General features: G+C 42.3%; 1 protein-coding gene across 1 annotated transcript; it reads right to left on the bottom strand.

Moving 5' to 3' along the window:
- Positions 1 to 1,262: 1,262 nt before the first annotated feature.
- LOC145111345 (uncharacterized) lies at positions 1,263 to 1,889 on the bottom strand. Its single transcript, XM_079047632.1, has one exon. The coding sequence runs from the start codon at positions 1,887 to 1,889 to the stop codon at positions 1,263 to 1,265; it is 627 nt and encodes a 208-aa protein (XP_078903758.1).
- Between the last annotated feature and the right edge of the window lie 10,665 nt (positions 1,890 to 12,554).

The following is a 12,554-nucleotide window of genomic DNA, read 5'->3' as shown; positions in this document are numbered from 1 at the left end:
TCGTTTACTTTTATTTTATCTACACTTTCATTGTTTCTTTCTCTAATTCCCAACTATGCACACAACCACACATAGTTAAAAAGACTTCAAAAATATTTGTATATTGAAAGTTAGATCTTACGTAGCAATGGTGACTGTATTTTTTCTTAGAGAGGAGAACAAAGCAGCAACAAGCGGAATCTTGATGGAAACGCTACTGGACTTTTAGGAGTAAGATCTGATTGATGTCGTTTCGGTTATAGAGCTCGTAATCGAAGCCTTCAGGTATGGTGATCGTTTTGTTCGGATCTCCATCTTGAACAATGATGAAATGGTAAGGTTGGAAAACGATCTCCATTTTTCCAGAAAATCAAGGTTTGGAATGACGATGGCACACGATGGTAACCATTTGAAAATAGATTTTGATTTATTTGGAAGATTTTCAACTTGTTTTTTCAACACGATGGTAACCATTTGAAATCTCTAGCCTCCCCTCTCCTCATGTCTTCTAGTTATTAGGGTTTTGGGTACAAGCCATTAGAGGCATTCAAGCTTTTGGTGCTTGCTTTCCAAGGAACTACAAGATGATTCAATTTGATTATTTTCTATAATAATCAAGAGGCATGCAACCTTAATCTTTATATTTGATTTTTGATTTTCATAGTCTATCTCTAGGGTTTCTTGATATTCATTGTTTATTGCTATCAATAGAGAGAACATAAATCCAAACTAGGTTGCATGTGAACTTAAGGGTTAAGTGTTTTTCTAATTATATGTGATTTTTATAACCTAGAAAACCCTTCAACCTTCAACTGTTGATAGCTTGACCTGAGATCAATCTTGTAGAAGACGATTTCTCCCTAAAATTGATCGAACAAGTCATCTATCCTAGGTAGGGGGTATCGATTTTTTATCGTAGCCTTGTTTAGCTCTCGATAACCAATGCACATTCTTATCGTACCTTCCTTTTTCTTTACAGACAGTACATGAGCTCCATAGGGTGATGAACTAGGTCTTATAAAACCTTTGTCAAATAATTCTAGGAGTTGTGCCATAAACTATTTCATCTCTGTAGGTGCTAAACGATACGGTTCTTTCATAATCGACGCCGTACCTGACAATAAGTGGATTCTGAATTCTACCTGCCTCTCTATTGGTAATACTGGTAATTCATATGGAAATACCTCAGGAAAGTCACACATCGCAGGTATATTACTTATTGCCTTCTTTTCCTTCTCTGGTTCAATCACATATTCCAAGAATGTTGTATATCCCTTGGTTAGTCATTTTTTGGCCTTCATCATCGTGATGATTCCAGGCCTTACTCTACTCTTATCTCCATACACAACGAATGGCTTTCTCGCAGGGGGATTGATGCACACCATCTTACTTCCACATAAGATCTCCGCGGGGTTTTCACCTAACCAATCCATGCCCAGAATTACGTCGAATTCGTTCAACTTGAAGGGTAATAACTCTTTACGAAATTCATTTCCGTTCAAGTTAATGGTTATGTTCTCTAACCTATTGCTAATAGTTACATTCCTACCACCAGATACTTCTACCATAATAGGGGTACTTAGCCTACATGGTGATAATTTAAGCTTTCTACCAAATTCATGCGATGTAAAGGAGTGATTTACTCCCAAATAAAATAAAATATTGACAGGAATTTGATTTACTAGGAATGTACCTGAAGCAACATCAGTCTCTTCCTTAGCTTCATTAAGGGTCATTTGGTAGCTTCTACCATTGGCCTTTGCTGGCAGGATCTCCGGGGTTGGCTTATCAACATTTGGGCACTCAGCCTTCGAGTGCCCTTCTTCTCCGCAAGTGAAGAAAACTTTCCCTTTCACTGGACATTTTGTTGCGAAAAGTCCCAGTTTAATTGAAACAATTTGAGATAACATAAGTTATTTCATTTTATTAAAATATCATGGATGTTACCATTAATATCCAAACATAGGTTACATCGTAAAAAGGGTCCTGAAGTACTAATCGAGGCATATCTCTTATTTCACTCGGCATCCAATCTAGTTTTCAGCAGCCTTAGTTCCGCTACATGTGATGCATATAAATTGAGTGGGTCAGGTTTGGGAAACTTGGTGAGATGCATAGGGTTTTCAATCCCATAATATATTAATGATAATATATAATAACATTGCTATAAACAAACATCATAGGCATGCATAATCTCATGTAAGACCACCTACCCTGCCCAATCGATTCTCACAAATCCTAATTCGACGATGATCTGGAAATATGCCTGTAAACAAACATCATAGGTGCAGCGGCGTAGCCAAGATTTTATTTTAGGTTAGGCCAAATAATTTACAAAATATAAATAAGTAGCAAAATACTTCAAATGGTAACAACATATAACAATATATGATTTTAAAGTAAATTGTTCTTTTAAGTTGGAAGTAGTTAATTGATTAATATAATTAAAAAAAGATACTAATATACGAACTTGATAAACAAGGAAATCACTGTAAAGATTGAAATGCAATTTGATCAATTCAAAAAATTGTTGCATCAATTCTTTAATCGATGTGCCTCAATAGGCAAATTATTTTATTCATTACGAATTTAAGTTTTGAATGTGGTGGGCCTTGTCACAATTCACACCCTTAGCGTTTTTTATTCAAACGAATTATGAATTTTATATATTCACTTCAAAGTTGTGTGGGGTGGGCCAAGGCCCACTGTTGCACCTATATAGCTACGCCTATGCATAGGTGTTTATATCTTCTACATATGAGCCCCGTTTTCAATGTTATTTATATTCACGCGTAGCTATCGACGAGTACTACAACTTTCATTTAGACTTCGTCGGCTAATTTTCATTTTATTTTTAAAGCTTTATTTTTAACAAGCTTAGACTGTTAAAACTCGTATAAAAATTATAACTTTATTATACGATATCCATTATCGATTGTATTTATATCGACAAATAGGTATTGATGAGATATTCAACTCTCATTTAGCTACTTTTTTCCTAACAATCGACCGATTTCAATTTTGGTTTCTGTGTCGCACACTGCTACGCTGAAACTTCGAAAAATCATAACTTCCTCTCCCGAAGTCAGATTTAAGCGTTCTTTATATGCATGGGTTCGCTTTTTTGATTTCTATAACTTTTGTTTCACACAGATAACATATACACCTAATATCTATAAAATTCACATAACACATATATATTTGAATAATTTACATTTATTTATTTATAGAATATTTCAATCATCAAAAGACATACATGAAGATTGTTAACTATGTCTAGCTATAAATACGGGCGTTACAACTACAAACCATGATGAGACGTCACTCGTCTTCTAGGATAACCTAAAGGTTTAAAAGGGTTGTTGCACACACTAAGTGAAATCGAGAACCCAACGAAATCGAAGGCTAGTTAGTTTTTTCTTATTATTATTTCTACTTAATCTGTTGTATGTAGTTTTGTTTTGTGTTTTTTTAGGATTTGTTTTTGCATCTTGAACGATGAAAATGCCAAACATATTATAATGGGTATATGACAAATTAGATTTCAAGTTCGTATATCAATGACATTATGGTCCTACATTTAAATGTTCTTGAGTATAGAGTAAGCCTAATAATAAATGTACCACCATGAGATGAGTCCAACACAATAAAATGAACCTAATACTTGAGTAAATCTAATCCATGATGTAGGCCAGAACAATAAACAAACTCACTATAATAATTACGTCCAAAATACTTAATGGGCCAAATGTACTATTGGTAGGCCTAATACTCCATATAAGCTTAAACTTAGGATAGCTAATAAAATTATCTTATATTTAACATGAAATTGTACTTGCTTCTTAAGACGTTTTAATTTTTAAAATTAAACTTAATACTAAAGAATGTCAATCATCTCAATTGAACCAATTTCTTATTTTTAAACAACCAAAGCTAAATGACATAATTTAGAAATATAGTCCAAATCTCACTTTAGGTAACTTTCATCGAAACACATGACTCGTTAATTTAAGAACAAATTACTAAAATCGTCATTGTGGCTTGCTAAAATTTCATATTTTGTTCCTATCTTTTCTTTTGCAGTCGGAGAGTCCCCATGTTTTGATTTTGTTACGGTGTAAGTTCATGCCTAATAGAAAAAGACTATAACGTCCTTAATATTTTATTCTTTAGTTTTTAATTATTTTTCCAATTTAAAAGAAAAAAAAACTCACCCACAACCTTCATCTTCCGCCTCTCTCTTCTCTAGTTTTCACCTTCTTCCCATAGGCACAATGTTTCTCACCTTCATCACCCCCAAACATCTCAATCGTCTGTCACTGTCATCGTTTAGCAAAGATCTCCCGCCACCACTGAGAATCGCAGCAACCATGGTTCCGACCTTAAACCTGAAACATCGTTCCCACCGCTAACCCTCCCCACACCCTATTCCACCATCTACGTCCTTATTCTGCCATCGACGTAGCCTATCATCGTCCCCACTATAAATTTTGGTTTATCTAGATTCCAATTGTTTGATGTATGCGTCCTCCCCGAAAATTGCAGGTTTGGATTTGGATCCTACGCTAGGTTCTCACCAAAAGTTGTAGGTTTGGATTTAGGTCTCTCTATATACCAATTGTATCTTCTCACCTCTCTATCTTTGTAACGACCCAATTTCTCAAAACAAATTTTCATTTTTAATTATCCAAAATGCATATTTACCATCCACAAAACCAGTTACAATTGTTTTCCAAAAACATATCAATTACAACTTTATTTCCAAACTATCAGAGTGTCCCATAAAGTATCCGAGTGAGAGTGCACGCCGCGCCATCAAGCCTTGCCCTTGCCCTTGGGCTCAGATGTACCTGAAACTAATCCACAAACTGTAAGCTAATGCTTAGTGAGTTCCCCAGAGCATACCACACACAAGCCACATACAACATATCATACTAGCTATAACAGTTATACATATCATATAAGCCATAAAACCTGTAAGAATGCCATGGGCTACCCCACATGGTCTTTACCTAGGACTACCATGGGCTACCCCACATGGTCTTACATCCAATGTCATGGGCTACCCCACATTGTCTTTACCTCGGAATGTCATGGGCTACCCCACATGGTCTTACATCCAATGCCACGGGCTCCCCTTTGGGTCTTCCATGCAAATCATACAATCACATAGCATATCAAATCACAGAATGACTAACACATATATCATAGTCACATAATGTGCTGGCCTTGGTGCCTTAGACCCATGGGTATGGTGAGAAGACTCACCTCTGTCTGCTAAATACAAAAGCTGCTCTCCTAACAGTCTGTAACCTCCCGTGCTGAGTAATAATATTAATTAATGTTAGGACCTTACTTAATCAAAAGAAACCCAAACTCCAAACCCCTCCATAAGGCCAAATTATCCTTCCCTTGCTAATGGACCCAAAGTCTAAGTCCAAAATTATTAATGGGCCTCTTGGCCCAATAAGTCCCAACCAATAACCATGGCCCATAACAAATGAAATGACCCATAATTCACAGAATGAAACCGAGTCCAATAACCAAATGAGGCCCAATGGCTCAAAGGCCCAAAACAGATTCGGCCCAACTGTGATGCGTATGCTCGGCGTACCATCCTGGGACTACGCACAACGTACACTGTTATGCCCAGCGTACTACCAGGCTAAGCACTTTCTCCATTAAGTGCTTAATACCCGATTCCTTTACGTCCAGAAACCAGATCTAAGTTTGTTAAGACGCCCTAAGGCATAAAGTTGGCAACTTTATGCCTTTGCATGGGTTATATACACCCAACACCTCCATTAAGACCTTTTCAAGGTCTTTAACCCATGCATGAGGCCAAAACTTCCACCAAGACTCCATTTTTATGTTACTAAAGGACCAGGGGACCTCAGATCTGTCATTCCCATCTTCTGGAGTTGCTTAACTCACTAATGGAGGTCCAAAATCAACCAAAATGGACAAAGTAGGAAACCCTAGCTAGATCTAGAGATTTAAGTGGAAAGATGCAAGCTTTTTACCTCCAGAAGCTTTGAAAGATAACCAAGATGCAGATCCTTGAAGCACCAACTCGTCCCAAGCTTGCATGACGACTTCCTCTTCTTGGAATGAACACTAAAAAGGACCACAATGCACTCCTAAGGCTCAAAGGCACTCACAAAGGTTATTAGGGATTCCAGGAACGTTTGAAGGTGAAAGAGGCTGTTAAAGGTGAGGCTCAAAAGAGTTAAAGGTGTTTATATAGGTCATAAGTCCGGGTTTTAGGGTTTTGGCCCTCTGTTGCGTACGCCCAACGTACCCTTACGTACGCCCCACGTACGCAAAGCTCCTTCGCGATCCTTCTCCCATAGTACGCTAAGCGTACCCTTAGGTACGCCTAGCGTACAATAGGGACCATTTTTTCCAATTAATCTATTTTCAAGGGTTTTAAGGTGTACCTGATTTGGAGTGTTACAACTCTCCCCCACTTGAACTAGACTTCGTCCTCGAAGTCCGTAGCTGTGAATAGATCGGGATAATGCTCCCGCAACCCCTTCTCCGGCTCCTAAGTCCATTCGGAGCCTCTTCGGTGCTGCCATTCCACCTTTACCAGCTTCACCTCCTTGTTCTGAAGACCCTTCGTCTTCCTATCTAAGATGGCAACCGGCCTCTCGATGTAGTTCATGCCCTCATCCACCTGAATGTCGTCCAACGAAACGACTACGGACTCGTCAGCGACACACTTCTGAAGTTGAGACACGTGGAAGGTGTTGTATATTTGGCTAAGCTCCTCTGGCATTCTAACACTCCTATGGTGTACATGCAACCCTAGAAACCTTGGATCTATGTTTTCTCTAATATACATGCAAATTTGATTTTCCAAGGTTCTTATCCTAACTAGCATGTGATTGGGGTACATGTAATATAAAACTAGTAGAATAACATACCTTTCTTGTTGCTTGAGTTCCTTAAGACCTTGTGAGCCTAGCACCCAAAATGTGATGCCTCAAATGCTTCACACAACACCACAACTCTTGGAATAACTTGAGAGAAGTACACTTGAGCATAAAATCGGCTAGCACTACTTCTTTTGTCTTAGTGGCCGAATTTTGCTAGCCATGGGGTTCTATATATAGTGTGCCACATGTAGGGTTACGCCATGTAAACCCTAATGTGCATGGCTTTTCATTTCCTCCATGACCCATGGATTTTAACCTCCATGGAGCATCCATGGAGGACCCAATGAGACTTAGCCCAATCTAGTGAATCATGAATCATGAGCCCACTATATAAGAATGAATGATTTACATAATCAATCCCCATATATTTAATTAGTCTCTTTTGCATCACAAAATTAATTCCAAATTAATTCTTGATCAATACTAATTAAATAATATGATTTCATATTAATATATTAGAACTTATAATATATTAATAAATCATAAGTGTCCTTTTCTCATTTTGTCTATCCAATTGTTGCGATGCCATGCAACCCAAATGGACCATGCCAAGCCGGGTCAAGTACATACTAAATATAGTTATGGAATTAGACACCTTGTCCAACAAGGTATGTATCCCAACTCCTTCCAAAGTCCAGCACACATGCTCTAAGCATGTCCTCCAGCGTCTTGATCGTCCTCTCACTCTGACCGTCAGTCTAGGGGTGATACGTTGTACTAAAATGTAGCTGAGTACCCAGTTCGTCGTGGAACTTCTTCCAGAACCTGGATGTAAACCGGACATCCCTGTCAGAGACTACTGACATTGGCACTTTGTGCCTAGCCACCACCTCTCGTACATAAATGTCCGCTAACTTTTCTGCGGATATACTCTCGTAAATCGGGATGAAGTGGGCACTCTTTGTCAGTCTGTCTACAATCACCCATATGGCGTCCACAGCCCTCGCCGTCCTAGGTAACTTCGTGATGAAGTCCATAGTGATCTCTTCCCACTTCCACATGGGAATGGGAAGTGGCTGTACCTCGCCATAGGGCCGCTGATGCTCGGCCTTGACCTTCCTGCAGGTCAAGCACCGCTCCACGAACCAGGCGATCTCCCGCTTCATGCAGGGCCACCAATAATTCAGCCTCAAGTCCCTATACATTTCGTAGCCCCTGGATGTATAGAGAACTTGGACTTGTGCGCCTCCTCTAGTAGCCTCTGCCTCACTCCCCCTATCACTGGTACCCATACTAGGCCACACTGTGTCAAAAGGCCGTGACTATCCTTAACAAACAAAGGATACTGCCCTCGAATCCGCTCTATCTTTCAATTCCCCTTCTTTACCCCCTCGACCTGAGCCTTCTTGATCATATCCAACAAAGGAGAAATCAACGTCATCCTCATACAAATGTTCCCAATCGGGGACCCCGCCGTCTTGCAGCTCAGCGCATCGGCCACCACGTTGGCCTTCCCTGGGTGGTATAGGATCTCGCAATCATAATTCTTCAGCACATCCAGCCACCTCCTCTGTCGCATGTTGAGGTTCTGCTGATCCATCAAATACTTCAGACTCTTGTGATCAGTATAGATAGTGAACCACACTCCATACAAATAGTGCCTCCAAATCTTGAGGGCAAACACTACCGCCTCCAGCTCCAGGTCATGTGTGGGGTAATTCGCCTCGTGAGGCTTCAACTGCCTCGAGGCGTACGCTATCATGTGCCCCCTCTGCATCAGTACCACACCCAACCCTGAAATCGATGCGTCACAATACACCATCAGATCATCCAACCCCTCAGGTAGTACTAGAATCGGAGCCTCGCATAACTTCTGTCTCAGGGTCTCAAAGGCCATCTGCTGATCTGTGCCCCATCAGAAGGTCACATTCTTCTTGGTCAAGCGGGTCAATGGCACAACAATCTTGGAGAAATCCTGGATAAATCTCCGATAATAGCCCGCTAAACCCAAGAAGCTATGAATCTCTGATGTGTTTTTCGGTACTTCCCATCGCATTACAGCCTCAACCTTGGCTGGATCAACCGAAATGCCCTCCTGATTGATGATATGCCCCAAAAACTGCACCTCCCGCAGCCAGAAATCACACTTGGAGAACTTTGCATAAAGCTTCTCCACCCTCAGGGTCTCCAGTACCTCCCTCAAATGCTGCTCATGTTGCTCCCTGGTCTTAGAAATAGACCAGGATATCATCAATAAAAACGATGACCGACCGATCCATCATCGGTCTATACACTCTGTTCATGAGGTCCATGAACACTGCTGGGGCATTGGTGAGCCCAAAAGGCATCACCACAAACTCATAGTGCCCATACCGAGTCCTGAAAGCCGTCTTCGGTATATCCTCATCTGATGATACCCCGACCGAAGATCAATCTTGGAAAACCAAGACGCACCCTGAAGCTGATCAAACAAATCATCGATCCTCGGCAACGGATAACGTTCTTCATCGTTAATTTGTTTAGTTCCATGTAATCGATGCACATCATGTAGGATCCGTCCTTCTTTTTCACGAAAAGGATCGGTGCCCCCCACGGGGAACTGCTTGGACAAATGAACCCTCGGTTTAGCAGCTCCTGAAGCTACGTAGATAGTTCTTGCATCTCCGGTGGTGTCAACCGGTATGGTGTCTTTGCTATCGGAGCGGCACCCAGCACCAAGTCAATGCGAAACTCCATCTGCCTCTCCGAAGGCACTCCTGGTAACTCCTCAGGGAAGATATCCTGAAAATCCTGTACCACTGGCACACTGCCCACATCCGTCACGTTCTCTATTCTCGTATCCGAGACATAAGCCAGAAATCCCATACAACCCTGCTGTAAAAACCTCCTAGCCCTCGCAGTCGAACAGAGGGTCGGTCCCTGCGAGGCCCTCTCACCATGAATAACTAGTTCTCCCTCACTTGGGGTTCGAACCCTGACCAACTGGCGCTCGCAATCAATCATGGCCCCGTTAGCCCCCAACCAGTCCATCCCGACAATTACTTTCAACCCTCGGAATGGTATCAGAACTAGATCAACGCAGAACCTCTCGCCCAACACATTCAGTACACAGCCCTGATATACCCTCGCAGCATTAACGGTGCGATAGTCAGCAATCTCTACCTCAAGCGGGGAATCCAAGGTTCCCGGCGCGTCCCGAAACTTCTTTCTAAGCGCAAAAGACACAAATGATCGGGTAACTCCCGAATCAAACAAAACATGAGCTGACACACCATTGACCAGAAAGGTCCCTATACATAAACACAATGCACATATAAGCAATACAAATCAATAGAGAGCAGGGAGAATAAATACATACCAGCCACGACATCTGACTCTACCCGAGCCTCCTCGGTAATCAGCTGGAAGGCGCGGCTCCTTACCGATGGAGCATCCGCCTTAGCAGGGCGGCCCTCCTGTGATCCTCATTGTGGTGGGCGCGGACGCCACCACTGCTCCTCCCCCTCCCTGCAACCTCGGACAATCGACCTTTTTATGCCCAGTCTGGTTGCAGTGGAAACATATCAAGCCCTTCTTGGGGCAATCCCTGCTCACGTGGCCCTGTTGACCACAAGAGTAACATCCAGATATCACAACTGTCCGACAAGCCCCACTATGAAACCTCCCGCACTTGGCACACCGGCCCCGGCCCTGCTGGCCTCTACCCGAAGAATCAGAGGTCTTAGGCTTCTTAGCCTGATCCCCTGATGTCTGCACCTGCTCAGTCTTCCGCTTCGTGCGGGAATCCAACTCCATCTCCCTCTCACGGGCCTTCTCCACCATCTCATTCAGGGTTTTGCACCCCGTAAAGCTCACAAACTTCCGAATATCATCCCTCAGCATGGAATGATATCGGGTCCGTCTCATCTCCTCATCGGTAGCATACTGTGGGATCAACAAAGCTCGTTCCCGAAACTTGGCGGTGATCTCCGCCACAGTCTCGATGGTCTTCTACAAATCATGAAACTCTCGTACTAGTCGTTGCACCTCAATGGGTGGTGCAAACTCCAAATCAAATAGCCGGACAAACTCGGCCCATATCATCTCAGCCACCCCGGCTGGTCCCACCTGTCTAGTAACTTCGCCCCACCAATCTCGGGCTCTGTCTCTCAGCATGCAAGAAGCAAACCCAACCTTTGCCACATCCGGGCAAGAACTCGTGCGCTGGGCGTTTTCGATATCCGCCACCTAGCGTCGACTGACAATGGGGTCCCTGACCCCGAAAAACTCTGGCGCCCCACACGCCTTGAACTCCCGGAACGAGGGAGTTCGGGCCCCAATCTGGCCCGCAGCAATCTCAGCCATGAATGATCTGAGTCTCTCCTCCATGATCTCCATAATGCCCTCCTTGACCGTCCCAAAAATGACTGGGGTAGCGTCAAGGATTCCCTTCGTAACCTCGGCTGCGATGATGTTGCGCAACCTCTCATCAATACGCTCTGTACCACTGCCCGATCCCGATCCTGATCCTGACCCTGATCCCCCTGTCCCAAATCGTGTCATCACCATGTTGAACTGAAATATCACAAACCATAATAATCAGGACATATATATAGGGGATCTTCCCACACCGGTCCTCCTTAGAGCTGTCAGATCTAACCTTGGTTCGGGTACATGTCTTGTGCTTTCAATAGTACGGGCCCAATACTACCTTCCACACCTACCTGTACCTTTCCCCAATGCTCTACCTGATAACTCCAGTTCGTCCCAAAACTGAACCATACTCCCCAATTACCGCATACATCAATCTCAGGTTGTCCTAAGATTTACTCTACTCATATTAATCATACCAATCATGACAGGTTGCCTTTATGCATGCAAATTATACACAAAAAAAGGATCAAATAGACTTTCGAATAAAATATTCTACCCTAGGACCACAACCAGACAAGGAACAGGAAATAAAGCCAAATCAATCATTCTGAGGCTATAAGCTCCTAACCGTATACAATTTTAAAAGCATACACATAGCAAGTCTCGTACGATCATCAAACTCAAATATCATAATAACGTGGCTAACACATTGGGAACTACTTACTTGGCTCGGCCGATCGCGCGCGTTGCACTCTCTTCTTTTCATTTCTTAAAAGTTTTTAACTCTTATTTCGAAACAATTTATCATTTCCTTAGTTTGAGTCCTGACACACCCGAGAGTGTGTCTGAATCCCTCAAACCAAGGCTCTGATACCAACTTGTAACGACCCAATTTTTCAAAACAATTTTTCATTTTTAATTATCCAAAATGCATGTTTACCATCCACAAAACCAGTTACAATTGTTTCCCAAAAACATATCAATTACAACTTTATTTCCAAACTATCAGAGTGTCCCATAAAATATCTGAGTGAGAGTGCACGTCGCGCCATCAAGCCTTGCCCTTGCCCTTGGGCTCATATGTACCTGAAACAAATCCACAAACCGTAAGCTAATGCTTAGTGAGTTCCCCAGAGCATACCACACACAAGCCACATACAACATATCATATTAGCTATAACAGCTATGCATATCACATAAGCCATAAAACATGTAAGAATGCCATGGGCTACCCCACATGGTCTTTACCTAGGACTTCCATGGGCTACCCCACATGGTCTTACATCCAATGTCACGGGCTACCCCGCATGGTCTTTACCTAGGAATGCCATGGGCTACCCC

Source organism: Lactuca virosa, chromosome 5 (genome assembly GCF_052849685.1).
Source record: "Lactuca virosa cultivar CGN04683 chromosome 5, Lactuca_virosa_CGN04683_v6, whole genome shotgun sequence".
NCBI classification, from domain to species: Eukaryota; Viridiplantae; Streptophyta; class Magnoliopsida; order Asterales; family Asteraceae; genus Lactuca; species Lactuca virosa.
The sequence above is the reverse complement of the archived record's forward strand: the minus strand, read 5'-3'. Positions and strand labels throughout refer to the sequence as shown.